Here is a 16894-nt window from a genome sequence, read left to right on the forward strand (position 1 = left end):
TTATCCAAGATACGAAGAACAAACTATGGGAACCCAAAAGTGCTAAATCCTATGGTATGAGCAAAAATGATGTTCAGTAAATTTAAAGTGTTTTACACTCAGACATTCTCCTTATTTTTTTCAAGAGTGTTAGAGGAGAATATATTTGAGCAAAAAGATTTGCCATTCAATTCAGCCCTCTGTGGAAGAACAAAGGCAATCTTCACTGCTACCACCCACATCTTTGTGGCATCAAACATGTCATGACATTTTATGAAACTTTGTGACTATATAACATAATGATGTTGATGGCCTAGTAACACCAGACACATCCAGGATGCCATGCGGAAAATTAAAGATTGGCTAGTCTGGGTATCACAGATTTCTGGACTGGACTAGATATCTATCTATCTAGATAGATAGATATAGCAACCAATGAATATACAGCTCTGGCAAAATGAAGAGACCACTAAAAATTTTCTAAAAATCACCTTCGCTACATGTCTGACAGCCATTCCATTTCAGTGTCAGTTGAATTCAAACAAGAATACAGCTCATTCTACTTAATGTGCTTCTGATTAGGTGATCACCTGAACAAAATCTTATTTAATGAGGGAAAGTATAAAAAAACCCGCTGTGGTCTTCACAATCCTCTTGCAATAGGACAAGCTGGATGGCAAAACAAGTGCTAGGAATAGCCCCAAAGTAATTTGAATGAAAAAATAAACTTTTAACCATGCCAAAGGAGTTGAAAAGAAAAGTCTTGAGAGAGGAAAAGAAGGGCTCAATTCAGGCTTTATTAGCAGAGTGATACAGTGAGCTGTTGTGAATTCTGTGGCCAAGCTCCCTCCTGTGGTCGTGAGTGGTACTTCGGCTGGTTCTGTCTATGAGCTTCCTTTGGTGGATGAGAGTGGTACTGCGGCTTCTCAGTTTCCTTCCTCAGGTGATGAGGTTAAGTCGCTAGGTGCTGCTCTATTTAACTCCACCTGGTGCTTTGATCCTGGCCTCCAGTCAATGTTCTAGTATTGGTCTTGCTTCCTCCTGGATCGTTCCTGTGGCCTGTCTATCCTGCATAAGCTAAGTTTTGCTTGTGTTATTTTTGTTTGCTATTTTTTCTGTCTAGCTTGCTATATTGCTTTTTCTTGCTTGCTGGAAGCTCTGGGACGCAGAGGGAGCACCTCCGTACCGTTAGTCGGTGCGGAGGGTCTTTTTGCCCCCTCTGCGTGGTTGTTTGTATGGTTTTGTGTTGACCGCAAAGCAATCTTTCCTATCCTCGGTCTATTCAGTAAGTTGGGCCTCACTTTGCTAAATCTATTTCATCTCTGCGTTTGTATTTTCATCTCAACTCACAGTCATTATATGTGGGGGGCTGCCTTTTCCTTTGGGGAATTTCTCTGAGGCAAGGTAGGCTTATTTTTCTTTCTTCAGGGCTAGTTAGTTTCTCAGGCTGTGCCGAGTTGCATAGGGAGCGTTAGGCGCAATCCACGGCTACCTCTAGTGTGGTATGATAGGATTAGGGATTGCGGTCAGCAGAGTTCCCACGTCTCAGAGCTCGTCCTATGTTTTTGGTAATTGTCAGGTCACTTTGTGTGCTCTGAACTTCAATGTCCATTGTGGTTCTGAATTACCTGTTCATAACAGTGAGCATCATGTTGACTCTATCCTTAAAATTTCGAATACCGCAGTGCATACCGCAGTGCATTACAACAAGGTCAAGCAGCAGACATTGGGGACAACAAAGCTACAGACCAGCAGAGGGCGAAAGTGACTCTCCACTGACTGGGATGACCGTCATCTTATTCAAATGTCACTCAGCAACCACAGGATGACATCAAGTGACCTACAAAAGGAATGGCCAATGGCAGCTGGGGTGAATTGCACGGCAAGAACAGTTCAGAACAAGCTCCTAGAGGCTGGACTCAAGTCATGTAAAGCTAGAAAAAAGCCTTTCATCAATGAGAAGCAAAGGAGAGCCAGGCTGAAGTTTGCCAAAGACCATAGGGAATGAATCATAGAGGACTGGAGTAAGGTAGTCTCTGATGAGTCTAATTTTCAGCTTTGCCCAACACCTGGTCGTCTAATGGTTAGACGGGGACCTGGAGAGGCGTATAAGCCACAGTGTCTTGCACCCACTGTGAAATTTGGTGGAGGATCGGTGATGATCTGGGGATGCTTCAGCAAGGCTGGAATTGGGCAGGTTAATCTTCGCGAAGGACAGATGAATCAAGCCACATACAAGGTTATCCTTGAAAAACACTTGCTTCCTTCTGCTCAGGCAATATTCCCCAACTCTGAGGACTAGTTTTTCCAGCAGGACAATGCCCCATGCCACACAGCTAGGCCAATCAGTGTGTGGATGAAGGAGCACCACATCAAGACCCTGTCATGGCCATCCCAATCTCCAGACCTGAACCCCATTGAAAGCCTCTGGAATTTAATAAAGAGGTAGATGGATAGTCACAAGCCATTAAACAACGAAAAACTGCTTACATTTTTGTACCATGAGTGGCATAAGGTCACCCAAAAGCAGTGTGAAAGACTGGTTGAAAGCTTGCCAAGACGCATGAAAGCTGTGATTAAAAATCATGGTTATTCCACCAAATATTGATTTCTGAACTCTTCCTGAGTTAAAACATTAGTATTGTTGTTTCTAAATGAATAAGAACTTGTTTTCTTTGCATTATTTGAGGTATGAAAGCACTGTTTCTTTTTTATTATTTTAACGATATCTCATTTGCTGCAAATAAATACAAAATGTTTCCCTTGGAAATTTGGAGACATTTTGTCAGTAGTTTATAGAATAAAACAGCAATGTACATTTTACTCAAAAATATACCTATAACTAGAAAAATCAGAGAAACTGAAAATTTTGCGGTGCTCTCTTAATTTTTGCCAGAGCTGTAAGATCGGTTATAAAAATTCATCATTGTAAGTAAATTATTCTTCTAAACAGTCTTGAGGGCTATTTTGTATTTTACTTACTCACCTGTAGCTTCTGCATGAAGCATGATGCCATCATGACTTTGGATATTACAGATCGAATAAACCTTCCTTCCTTCAATTTTGTCCACATGACTGTCAACAAATAAGGTACACCCCAGTTTTATGGGCCTGCCAAGTAAAATGTTACCAGAAGAAGCTGAGTTTCCTCCATTAGAATTCTTATCTATAAAGAAAGACTAGTACACTGGGACAGAAGACCAATAGTTCTGTAGCGTAGACCAAGAGTGATACATGGGGACATACTTGCCAAAATCCATAGTTCTAGACATTTAAAGGGAACCTGTCAGCAGGATTATGCACAGTAGCCTACAGTGTCAGGTCGGCACCGTTATACTAATTACAATGATACCTGCTGATGTTGTGGTTGTTGTTTAATCTTTTGTTTTTAGTTTTGAGTTAATGATATGCCCATCATGCTTCGGGTCGACCTGTGGGCGGTCTTTATGTGGTGCTCTGATTAGGTATTTGTCAGTATGGCTTCTGACAGGTCATTGATCCCTCACTGACCAGCACCCTAGTTTACATAATAAATATTGTATATGTCTTGGAAAAAAAGAAACCCTTCTGCAGGTAAATGTCAGTGGTGGTGCCTGCACTGAAGTTTGATCGCATGTGTAATGAATTATATACACATATTTGTTTGATGTAATCCTGAAGTTCCTAAAAAAAAAAAATCCATTTGAAAATGGAGCCATCCGTGCCTACGCAGTAGCAGCTATCAGTTATCTGATAGCTGCTACTGCGCAGGTGCCAGTGGCGCCATCTTGCTAGAGGACAAAAAAAAATTCCACCTCCAACAAGGTGCTGCCATTGGATAAGACATAACTTATTGATCAGTAGGGGTTAGTAAAACAAGGCTTGTTTATCCAATATATAGCTTGACCGCCACTTGATTCATTCCACTTGGGGCTCCTGAGTAGAGTTGAGCGACTTTTACTTTTTTCGGAGCGAGTCGGGTTTTGCAAAACCCGACTTTGTCAAAAGTCGGGTCGGGTGAAATCGGCCGATTATTGCGAAAAATCGGGGCCGACTGAAACACGAAACCCAATGCAAGTCAATGGGGAATCAAAGTCGGCAGTGAGTGGAGGACAGGAAAACACCTACAGTGCCCATTTTAATGCCAAAAACATCAATTCTTATTACTTAAGCTTGTCAATCTTAATTTACTTTATAATAATAGTTAGGCATTGAAAACTGGGAGTCATTTGGCTAAAGTTGTGGGGGGGTAGGGCTGGCTCAAGATTTTCGTAGGCCCAGGAAATGCGGAATACGTCACGGCGGTGGAGCAGGGAGAGGTAAGTGTTTCAATTTTGCAAGTGCTGTGATCCTGAGCAAGAAGGGGGCCCATCTGTTAGCACTGGCACAGGGCCCCTCATAGTACGGCGGTGTGTTTGACGGCGGGTGGCGCCTCCCACTGGCAGAGACACTTTTGCGTACTATGAGGGGCCTTGAGCCAGTGACGTCACCAACGAGTATGCCCCCCCATCTGATGAAGGAACCTGCACTTTAATCTGCACCTTCCTCTTTGTCCCCGTGTAAGGTGGTATAGTATGCGGGAAGGGGAACCTCACTTTCAGCAGTTTCAGATTCTGGCTGGGTAGAGTGCAAGGGGAATGTAGTGGTCTGGATCAATGTACCAGCAGACTCATCTAGCAGTGGCTGGGCAATGGGCAGGATGAGGAGGAAACACAGATGTAGGCCCAAATAATAAAGTAGGCTAAATGCAGTTCAAAATTGGTAACAGGACAAAACGTTTTCCTGCTGCTCAAGCTTTAAAAGCTGTTTTCCTACTCCCAGATAAGGGAGCCTTCGAGGCCTTGTGTTGTCAGACGATGACGCTGGCTCAACACCTCCAGCCTTAGGTGCTATTGTGCTTTTGCCACTACCACCAGATGCACCACCATCACCACCACCATCAGTACCAGCTGGCAACCACTGCCCACGGGCTCTTCCACCAGACTTTCTCATTTTTTGGAAAATCTAACCAAAATAACAACCGTTATATGGTACTGTAAAACAAGGTAGAAGATGTATATAAACGTGTTGAGAATTTGAATCTCCCTTTTTTGGGGGGGAGACAGAACCAAAACTCAGGCCCTGTGCACAAAACAACACAATGTAAGTGGCAGAAAGTGGCTGGCTGATATACAACAAACTAACAGGACTGAAGTATATCCACTTTGTGATAATTTGAAACTCCCTTTTTTTGGGGGGAGACTGAACCAAAACTCAGGCCCAGTGTATGAAACAACACAATGTAAGTGGCAGAAAGTGGCTGGAAGATATACGAAAAAATACAAGGACTGTAGTACAATTTCAAATCTCCCTACAACGATCTCAGGACAAGTATGGCAGCAATAAAAAGGACTGCTGCACACAAAAGTGTGGACAAATAAACAAGATAACTGTGCAAAGGAGCAACAGGATTTTTGCTTTTAAAAAAGCAGTTGGTTTGCACAGCAGCGTGCAAACAGCAATGCAGCTATCAGGAGCCTTATAAGGCAGCCTAATAAGCTACAGCGCTGATGCACAAAAATATAGCCTCCACTGTCCCTGCAAACAAATGGTGGTGTTGGACAGTGGAAATCGCTACAGTAGAAAAAAGGTAGGGCTGACAGCACTCACTCAGGGGGCGCTCGTTCTTTGTCCAGGGAACCAGCCTGGATATTCCAAATAGTCCAAGAGAAGATGAACAGCGCTCCAGTCGGGTGTCGTAATCTCAAACAAACTTTACTGAGCCATGAAAACGCGACGTTTCGACCAGTACCCTGGCCTTTTTCAAGCATACAGCAAGATACACAGTGCCGGCTTAAATGGTGTGGATACCACGCAGGGCACCAATCACCAACCAGCCACTAATTACTAAAATGTATTACAAATAACACAGATCAGACAATACATCAAGCATTAAAAGTGGACAAAAGACCGCCCACATTGTAGAGGATGATGAAAATCATGGCGGAATGTATACATTGTATATTGATATTGCAGTGTTTATTTTCTGTCTAGCCAATCAGACTTCAGCTTTCTCGTAGCCATGGTCACTAGGCACCAATGATGTAGCCCCTGGAGTAATCATCACAACCAATCTAGATCTCTTATGTGGTTGGCGCCAAAAAGCAGAGTCAGCCTATCCAGTCTTCCAATGTTCCAAGGTATAACCTGAATAACAAATCAGGTAACTGCTTACATCATGTATCATACCTGTATCATCATCCTGAGTCACACATCCGACAAGCAGCAGGATCGCAGACTGCCCAGAATCCCCCTGGTGCACATAGCTGCGCGTCATGGCAACAGACAGCCCACAGCACATGACCGCAGGAAGAGCCCGCCCAGCAGCGATGCAACTACCTACGCCAGAGGGTGTAAGAACGCCCACAAGTGCGCGCAAGCGCATCATCGCTGGGACCAGCCGCATCTCAAAACGCGGTGCAAACTGGCCCAACGGCGACGCGATCGTCACACCCGTAACGCCAACCACCCATCAGAGACCCAGCAGCGTCGCCGCTAGAGCATTCACATCCCAACGTCCCAGCGTGGGTATATCAAATGACAGAGCGCAAGCATAAGAACCACCAGTGGATCTGCGTCCCCGCAACCACTATAGGTTGTCAAGGTGACCTGGAAAGCAAGCACAGGCAGATTAACCATCCAAGAGCCAACCAGCCCCTGACCTAATCAGTAAAAACCAGCACATAACTGGAGCATATTAATGTGTTAAAGTTAAAGTCCAAATTTAGACCCCTGGGTTGTAATGTCCCCAATGAATAAATCCATCTCATTTCTTTCTTTCTAAGCAATAATAATCTGTCCCCTCCTCTCCTAAGAACCGGAACACTATCTATTACCCTAAAGCGTAATTGATTGACAGAATGATTATTATCCAAGAAATGCTTGGGGATTGGCAAGTCAGTGAGTCCCGTTCGAATCGTGCTTTTATGTTTACTGATTTGCGCCCGCACCTCCATTGTGGTTTCCCCCACATACGCCAACCCACACGGGCACGTAATCATGTAAACAACAAAGCTCGAGGAGCAGGTATATCGTTCTTTCAAAAGAATCTTCTTCCCCGTATGGGGGTGATTAAAGAACGCCCCTTTGAGCATATTATTACAACTCGCACAACCCAGGCATGGGAAATTCCCAAGTCTGGGTGTGCTCAGAGTTGTCTGTACAAGACTCTTGAACGACCCAATATCAGATTTGACTAGGCTATCGCCCAGATTGCGTCCCCTTCTGTACGACATCATAGGATAACTTTTAAACGCTGGTATTGATGGCAAACCTCGTTGTAAACCCAACCAATGTTTCCTCAAAATTCTGTCAATATAATTACTGGCCGAGGTGTAAGTCGACACAAATGGGATACGCTCACTGGGCTGTTTGGAAGTACTAGACTTCCGTATTGACTCCCGTGATAGATTACGGGCCTTTAGACTAAACCTACCCAGCTCCTTCTTGGGATAACCCCTGTTGGAAAATTTAAGACACATCTCCTCTAGCCTCCGGTCAACTACAGTGTCATCTGACACTATCCTCTGCACCCTCAGAAGTTGACTCCATGGCAAGGAGTTGACCATTCTGCGAGGGTGGTTGCTATCAAATAGCAACAGGCCATTCCTATCTGTTTCTTTAACAAAGATGTCAGTCCCCAATTTGTCACCTTCCTTGTACACAAGGGTATCCAAAAATTGGAGGCGGGTAGTAGAATATGTCAAGGTGAATTGTAACTCCACATACACCCCATTGAGATATTGATGAAACTTTAGTCTAAAGGCCCGTAATCTATCACGGGAGTCAATACGGAAGTCTAGTACTTCCAAACAGCCCAGTGAGCGTATCCCATTTGTGTCGACTTACACCTCGGCCAGTAATTATATTGACAGAATTTTGAGGAAACATTGGTTGGGTTTACAATGAGGTTTGCGATCAATACCAGCGTTTAAAAGTTATCCTATGATGTCGTACAGAAGGGGACGCAATCTGGGCGATAGCCTAGTCAAATCTGATATTGGGTCGTTCAAGAGTCTTGTACAGACAACTCTGAGCACACCCAGGCTTGGGAATTTCCCATGTCTGGGTTGTGCGAGTTGTAATAATATGCTCAAAGGGGAGTTCTTTAATCACCCCCATACGGGAAAGAAGATTCTTTTGAAAGAACGATATACCTGCTCCTCGAGCTTTGTTGTTTACAGGATTACGTGCCCGTGTGGGTTGGCGTATGTGGGGGAAACCATAATGGAGGTGCGGGCGCGAATCAGTAAACATAAAAGCACGATTCGAACGGGACTCACTGACTTGCCAATCCCCAAGCATTTCTTGGATAATAATCATTCTGTCAATCAATTACGCTTTAGGGTAATAGATAGTGTTCCGGTTCTTAGGAGAGGAGGGGACAGATTATTATTGCTTAGAAAGAAAGAAATGAGATGGATCTATTCATTGGGGACATTACAACCCAGGGGTCTAAATTTGGACTTTAACTTGCAGGTGTGTATCCCCATATAATTCTGTTCCCCCTTGATATGGTACCCTCATCATTGTTTTGTTCTTAAAGTGCTTTTGTTTTTAAAGTGCTTTTATATTTCTTTGTACATAGGGGATTTTGTTTGGTGGTCTAATTACAGTTGGTCACTTTTGAGATATATATGGCTGTAGTGGGCTCTTTTTCCCTCTCCCATTGGTCTCTTGATCACTTTAACACATTAATATGCTCCAGTTATGTGCTGGTTTTTACTGTTTAGGTCAGGTGCTGGTTGGCTCTTGGATGGTTAATCTGCCTGTGCTTGCTTTCCAGGTCACCTTGACAACCTATAGTGGTTGCGGGGACGCAGATCCACTGGTGGTTCTTATGCTTGCGCTCTGGCGTCTGATATACCCACGCTGGGACGTTGGGATATGAACACTCTAGCGGCGACGCTGCTGCGTCTCCGATGGGTGGTTGGCGTTACGGGTGTGACGATCGCGTCGCCGTTGGGCCAGTTTGCACCGCGTTTTGAGATGCGGCTGGTCCCAGCGATGATGCGCTTGCGCGCACTTGTGGGCGTTCTTACACCCTCTGGCGTAGGTAGTTGCGTCGCTGCTGGGCGGGCTCTTCCTGCGGTCATGTGCTGTGGGCTGTCTGTTGCCATGACGCGCAGCTATGTGCACCAGGGGGATTCTGGGCAGTCTATGATCCTGTTGCTTGTCGGATGTGTGACGCAGGATGATGACGCAGGTATGATACATGATGTAAGCAGTTACCTGATTTGTTATTCAGGTTATACCTTGGAACATTGGAAGACTGGATAGGCTGACTCTGCTTTTTGGCGCCAACCACATAAGAGATCTGGATTGGTTGTGATGATTACTCCAGGGGCTACATCATTGGTATCTAGTGACCATGGCTACGAGAATGCTGAAGTCTGACTGGCTAGACAGAAAATAAACACTGCAATATCGATATACAATGTATACATTCCGCCATGATTTTCATCATCCTCTACAATGTGGGCGGTCTTTTGTCCACTTTTAATGTTTGATGTATTGTCTGATCTGTGTTATTTGTAATACATTTTAGTAATTAGTGGCTGGTTGGTGATTGGTGCCCTGCGTGGTATCCACACCATTTAAGCAGGCACTGTGTACCTTGCTGTATGCTTGAAAAAGACCAGGGTACTGGTCGAAACGTCGCGTTTTCATGGCTCAATAAAGTTTGAGTGGAAATCGCTACAGCACAAGCAGTTTAGGGGTTAATCTTCCCTCCCTAACTATATTCCTTCTTCTGATGAAGCTGCAGCAACCTCTCCCTATGCTAAGATCGGCAGAAATAAGATGGAGGGCCGGCGTGCACGGCCCTTTATAGCCCCTGTGACGCCGCAGGAAGCAAGCCAATCACTGTCATGCCCTTCTCTAAGATGGTGGGGACCAAGACCTATGTCATCACGCTGCCCACACTCTGCGTCCTCCTTCATTGGCTGAAAAATGGCGCTGAAAGCGTCATATGAAACGCGACTTTTGTGCGCAGATCGGCGACCTCATGGCCGATCACACACTAGGATCGGGTCGGGTTTCATGAACCCGACTTTGTCGAAAGTCGATGATTTTTGAATTTGTCCGATCCGTTTCGCTCAACCCTACTCCTGAGCGCTGCACTTGCTTTTCCAGGCAGCTTCATAAGGAGTGAATGGAGCATTGCAAGTCACAGTGGTCAAGCCCTCACCAATCGATAGGTGATAACTTCTTTTCACTACATTACTCATTTAAGAACCACCCCTGAGCAGCGCACTCAAAACAACCATACTGGGACAGTTGTAACTACGAGGTCCTCAAGTGGGCCACTAAAAATAGGTCCCCTCCCAAAAATATGCCATTATGTCCTTATTGGTGTGAGTCCATCTGCAAACACCTCCATAGCCTCACAATACTTAAAATGGAGGGTGGGCGTAATAATAATGTAGGTGTACCTCCCCATAATATTTCCCACGCAATTTAGCATGATGCGTGGAGACACACTCCTGCACGTTGGCCAGCTCAGTTGCCAAGGAAACCATACTTGTATGGTGCATGGGTCATATAGAAATTAGTAGAACACTTGCACGATACTTATTCTGCTGGACTGGTTACCTTTGGCAACTGTATCAGCCTACATGCAGAAGCTTCACTCTGTGCTCCTTATCAGATTGGGTGGGATAGATTCAGAGAGGGTTTGAGTAATTCATCTTCTCTGGGATTACTGCTTAGTAGAGAACTGCTAGTGGCACATTACATTTCTATCCTTAGTTTGTGAATGGAAATGCCTATGTGCTTAAGGCCCTTAATTATTTTCCCACTAATCAGAAAGATTTAAATAGAAACAGATTTAAAGGGGATCTTTGTTAGGTGTCGAGTTCCTGCCGCTGCACAGGGGGAATCTCAAACCATGTCCGCTGCGGTCTCCTATTCTCCTCCAGCCGCAGTGGAACCTGCTCAGCGGAGACGTCGGTCCCAGCGCCTGGCTCGGACAGATACTGCACGTTTGGTTACTGCTGCCCTTCCAGGTTCAGCCATTATAACCAGTACTGTTCGGCAGTGAGCAGGCTCTCCTGGGACTAAGTCCTGCTTTTCTCCTTCAGAGCATGCCCAAGGGAAGACCACTCATTGGAGGTCGGGAGTCACACGCTTAGGTCCTGTAGCAGCTCCTATTGGTCCACTAGGAAGGTCCTGAAGAGCTACAACTATAAAAGGTTTGCATGGCCGCACGGCAATGCGCTAGTATCATTTGTGTTTGGCTGTTGCCAGTGGATACTCTACCACTCAGCATATATGTGGTGTGAGTCTGCTTAGCTTTGGGGCTGTACACTCAGGCAGGCAGCGTCAGTGGGGGCAATTAGCCTTGGCTTAGCATCTGGTTCCTTCATGTGTGCGGTTAGCACAGAAGAGTACCAGAGCAAGCACAACCCTAGTTAAGGTATTAGTTTCTGTGTACAGCGCAACTTTGTGAGGCAACAGAGGTCGCTTATATTTCACAAGGGGTGAAGTTTAACCCACGTGTGAGCTCAGTGTCCATCCGCCATTACTTTGCAGCAGGTATCTCTGCACGGTGGACCCCGGGCTGCGAACACACCTCGTATCAATCTCTCTATTACTTAGTGCGTTCTGCTAGCCCTAACAATCTTTCACTTGATTTTTCACTTTAATTTAAACTGAGTACCTCCTCCAATTGCAACTGCTCGATTGATTCTGGAACAGTTTTTCTTTTTCTTCTGAGCTCCTGCGTTCCAAAGTTATGCTCATCGGAAATAAAGATGGAAATTTTCTTTTAACTAACAGAGCGTATACCATAGAACTTCTATGTGGGCATGTTTTGATTGGATAGCATTAGAGGAGAAAAACCAAACGCCCACAGAGAAGTTCTGTGGTGTATGCCTAGTAGGTTGAAAGGCAAATAGTCACCTTTATTACCATGATACATGACTTTGGAACGGAGGGGCGCAAAAGAAAAAGAAAGACTGTTCCAGAGTCAGCAGAGCAGTGGCAATTCGAGCAAGTACTCAGAAAATGAATAAAAAATACCAGTGAAAGATCCTATTTAATGTCCCAGCTGGGCCAGAAAAATGGTGAATACAGACATGTTAGCATAACAAATAAATAAGAATATGTTTTGGCATGCTAAGTATTATTTCCCTATTGTAGATCTTATGGAGGATATAGCCCAAGTAGCCAGCTTTAGAAAAGATCGGCGTCCACTCAACCAAGTCCATCTCAGTTTTGTTCTGTCCATCGGGTGCAATTAAACCTGTGTGCTCTCTCTTAAAGATCTATGAACAAGTTGAAAGGTGCTGACAGCAAAACTAAAGGAGTCTGTCATGAGGTTCTCTGAAGCTGTGTAATTCAGTCACATAGCTGTTATAACCTACTGTACATCATGGGTGGCTTAAGGAAAGCTACTCTGACATCACACTTCATTTCCCCCAATTACCGTAAATTTGTTTGGGCTGAATATATCTGAAGCTATGTGGTTCAGCCGCGAAGCTGTTATAACCTGCTGTACATCATAGTAGGTTAAGAAAAGCTACTCAGACATCACAACTGGTTTCTGCCAAGTAAGCTCATTTTTTGAAGCTATGTGGTTCAGTAAAATAGCTGTTATAACCTGCTGTACGTCATAGAAGATAAATGAAAATTACACAGACATTAAAGGGAACCTGTCACCAGTTTTGTGACATAGCAGCTAAAAATATCACCTTATTCAGCATCTGCTATGTATTCCCTAAATCCCTATAGAACCCCCTGACTCCCCTTGTATACTCCCGAAAACCTTTTTTAATTTCTCCCGCGCTGTATGATAATCTTCTCAGTCCGGTCCGATGGGCGTGGTTTCAGGTCTCTCCTCCTGGCTTCTGCTCGCCGTCCTCCTGACATGGATAACGATCCACATCGCCATGCGACATATCGCCTGCTCAGAAATATTGTGTTTTGCGCCTGCGCAGTATGCTTTGCCCAACTGCAGGCAAAGCCAAAAAACAGAAGTGCGCATGCACTAGCAAATATAGTTCCGGTACATGAGCCGGAAGTACAGTACGTGTGCCGGCGCATGACACCTGTTTTTTGGCTTTGCTCGTAGTTGGGCAAAGTATAGTGCGCAGGTGTGAAATGCAATATTTCTCAGCAGACGCGAGATGTTGCACGACGATGTGAGTGATGCAAGAGGCATCATCCACGAAGTAGGATGTGAGCATCAGCCGATGGTAGGGATTAAGAGGCCCAAAACCACACTCATCAGACCGGACTGAAAAGATTACCATACAGCAAGGGAGAAATTTTAAATTTTTTTCCGGAGTATACAAGGGGAATCAGGGGGTTATATAAGGATTTACTGAATGCAGAGCAGGCAATGAAGAAGGTGATATTTTTAGTTGCTATGTCACAAAACTGGTGACACGTTCCCTTTAAATTAGCAGATGGAAATTATATACGGTACTTTTATTGAACAGGAACCTTTGTTGATGTCCACCCTGTGTCAGAAGCATAAACCCTTACTATCACCTACTTGTAATAGGTAATGTTGAGATTCGCTGTCATGATGCTACCACAAGTGTACACAGCTCCTGCTCCAGCTGTACTGTCAATAATTGTGGCAATGCAACCTCCGTGGGCATACCTGGAAAAGAATGTCACATCATGCTAAGACTAGAATAACTCTTATACATGGGCAAACATTGAGATTATTAAGCCCTATAGCAATACAAAAAAATAAAGTCGATGAGCCACTACTACACAGGGATGCTGAGAACCTCCTTTTATCTGATGGCATCCCCAACTTTTCTTTTGATTAGTCAGTCTGGCACAATGGGCAGGCCAGCTAATCAAAAGAAGAGCCACAGATGCCATCAAATAAGAGGTGGTCTTCACTGTTACCATCCAGCATAGTGGTCAATGGACTGGGTTCTGTGAATCAAATCGCACCAGCTCTGCTGAGTACTACAACAAATGTTGTTGTTTTTTAATTTTGTCTTGAAGCATTGATCTAAAATGTGTAAATATTCAATATCTAACCCAGGAGGACCTTCAAGGTAGGGACCAGGCTGGAAAAGACAGACCATTCTGCTTTCATCCTTGTTGTAAAACATGCAATACTCAAATCCGAGACCATCGCTGTCTAAGTTCCTGAGGAACATCCGTTTGCCTATCCCTGTTTCAAGAGGGTCACCTGCATGTGAAGAAGAATATTATTTGCATAGTTTTAGGCGCTCGCTCAAAACACATTTGTTCAGAGCGGCCTATCACGTTCACTAATCAAAGTTATGTTATGTTTGTGTGTAGCCCATTCACTATCCCCATCTATTCCCCAACCCCTGAAGATGGCTGGACCATGATTGTAAATACATCACTGTAAATACACACCTGTACTTTGTATCTCCCCCACCTCATTGTAGATTGTAAGCTCTCACGAGCAGGGTCGTCTTATTTTGCTTTAATTATTGTATTGTTAACGTTGTTACTTATGACTTTTGTGTTTGAAACTGTTAAACTGTAAAGCGCTGCGGAATATGTTGGCGCTATATAAATAAAGATTATTATTATTATTATTATATTATGAATGACTTATGAAAAGCAAAGACTTGCCCCTGAAGAGTCTAACTCTTTCTATTAAAATTGCTCCATAGCTTAGACCCATTTTCATAGATTCTCACCATCTAAGTGATGTGCGATGGTGTTGTGTGAAGGTATTCGTTTCCAGTTGCCACTTTTGCTGAGTTCCTGGAATTTATTATATAGATCCTTTAAGTTCGGGCCCCATGTAGCATTGGGTAGTCCAAAATCCCGTAGCTCCTCAGTAGGGCTATGGCATCTGACCTGAAAGAAAGCATCCAATGTGATATCATTGTTTACCATAAAGCTTTCTTTCATGTATTTGTGCAAAACTCACCGAGAAGTCACAGCAAGATGTTTTGGTTCCTTGTAATTGAATGGGTAGACTACACAGAACCTTGGTCTTTTCGATCAATCTGGCCCATTTTTTAAGCATAGTTATCACTCCTGTTGGTAAAAAGTAGAAAATAATTTGGATGAAAAGTCTACATCTTCACAACAAATCTGAACAGATCTGAATTTGCAGTATTTAGGGAGTAGACTTCTCAGTCTGTCTAGTGAACCTTGACTTGAAAAGGTTGATGTCAACATCTCTGAGATTGAAAAATATGAACTTTTATTAACAATTTTGTAAGTTTAAACTACCGTGATACTGTAAATTTGATTAGAGAAAAGTATATTTTCTAGTTAGTGCATAGTGCTCGTAGGCTGCAGGTAAAGCCAAGATAATTTCTGAGACATCTTTACTAGCTGGAGGAATGTCTTTATTCTGTTATGTAGCAATATAATCAGAACCTATAGGAAATATTCAAAGAGACCTTGGTGCTGATTAGGGATGAGCGAACGTGCTTGTTGATACTCGTTACTCACGCCAATCCTTCGACCCGGATGTTTTGCACCGGTTACACAGCCAATAAGAATGAAGGGATTGCCTGTGTGTCACTGTAATGCCATAGCCATCTTGGGTGTGGCATTACTGTGATTGGCTGGCCATGTGACATCATCAGAGGTTATAAAAGAACAGGTGCCGCCCGACTCGGCACACTGATGCCATTGCACAGCTCTGTGACAGTTCGTATTGCTTGTATAGGCCAGTGTGTGCACAGTATAATGAATCCGAGAACTGTAGTGTTGATACTGGTGCTGAAGCTGAGAAATCATAGTAACAGCCCTTCTAAGGCTTATCATTTGCTTTGCTGTTACAATGCTTTGCATGTTGCTGCACATACAATCTCCATTTAGCCTAGGTAAGGAGAGAGTCACAGGAGCAGGGAGAGTGACAGAATCCAGTCATTAGACAAGGATTAGGGCTGTGCAGTCTCTTGCAAAATAAATAGCTGCATTTTTTTTGGGGGGAGGGGGTAAAAATAATGAACATATTTTGATCCATTGAGTATTACATGCTTTTTGTCACTTTTTTTGTTATATAACACTCAAAAAAATCATTAAAAATTTAATTTTGTACCAATAAAATATTCTGTGTTCTGCGGTAAATTGTTTTTACATATACAGTGGGGCAAAAAAGTATTTAGTCAGTCAGCAATAGTGCAAGTTCCACCACTTAAAAAGATGAGAGGCGTCTGTAATTTACATCATAGGTAGACCTCAACTATGAGAGACAAACTGAGAAAAAAAAAATCCAGAAAATCACATTGTCTGTTTTTTTAACATTTTATTTGCATATTATGGTGGAAAATAAGTATTTGGTCAGAAACAAAATTTCATCTCAATACTTTGTAATATATCCTTTGTTGGCAATGACAGAGGTCAAACGTTTTCTGTAAGTCTTCACAAGGTTGCCACACACTGTTGTTGGTATGTTGGCCCATTCCTCCATGCAGATCTCCTCTAGAGCAGTAATGTTTTTGGCTTTTCGCTTGGCAACACGGACTTTCAACTCCCTCCAAAGGTTTTCTATATGGTTGAGATCTGGAGGCTGGCTAGGCCACTCCAGGACCTTGAAATGCTTCTTACGAAGCCACTCCTTCGTTGCCCTGGCGATGTGCTTTGGATCATTGTCATGTTGAAAGACCCAGCCACGTTTCATCTTCAATGCCCTTGCTGATGGAAGGAGGTTTGCACTCAAAATCTCATGATACATGGCCCCATTCATTCTTTCATGTACCCGGATTAGTCGTCCTGGCCCCTTTGCAGTGAAACAGCCCCAAAGCATGATGTTTCCACCACCATGCTTTACAGTAGGTATGGTGTTTGATGGATGCAACTCAGTATTCTTTTTCCTCCAAACACGACAAGTTGTGTTTCTACCAAACAGTTCCAGTTTGGTTTCATCAGACCGTAGGACATTCTCCCAAAACTCCTCTGGATCATCCAAATGCTCTCTAGCAAACTTCAG

At 43.7% G+C, this 16894-nt stretch overlaps 1 protein-coding gene across 2 annotated transcripts in view; it reads right to left on the reverse strand.

Annotated features, from left to right (window-relative positions):
* The window catches only part of LOC138657970 (acyl-coenzyme A thioesterase THEM4-like), a 37583-nt gene that overhangs the window by 346 nt on the left and 20343 nt on the right, over positions 1–16894 (reverse strand). Inside the window, exons 2-6 of one of the 2 annotated variants that reach the window (XM_069745558.1) lie at positions 14876–14985; positions 14640–14802; positions 14002–14155; positions 13496–13606; positions 2966–3054 (exon numbers count right to left, since the gene is read on the reverse strand). In XM_069745558.1, coding sequence (XP_069601659.1) covers positions 2966–3054; positions 13496–13606; positions 14002–14155; positions 14640–14802; positions 14876–14974 — 616 coding nt within the window. In that variant the 5' untranslated portion in view covers positions 14975–14985. Of the gene's footprint in view, positions 1–2965; positions 3091–13495; positions 13607–14001; positions 14156–14639; positions 14803–14875; positions 14986–16894 lie in introns of both variants that reach the window. The other variant, XM_069745557.1, reaches the window with a different exon arrangement.

Source organism: Ranitomeya imitator, chromosome 1 (assembly GCF_032444005.1).
Source record: "Ranitomeya imitator isolate aRanImi1 chromosome 1, aRanImi1.pri, whole genome shotgun sequence".
Classification (NCBI taxonomy): domain Eukaryota; kingdom Metazoa; phylum Chordata; class Amphibia; order Anura; family Dendrobatidae; genus Ranitomeya; species Ranitomeya imitator.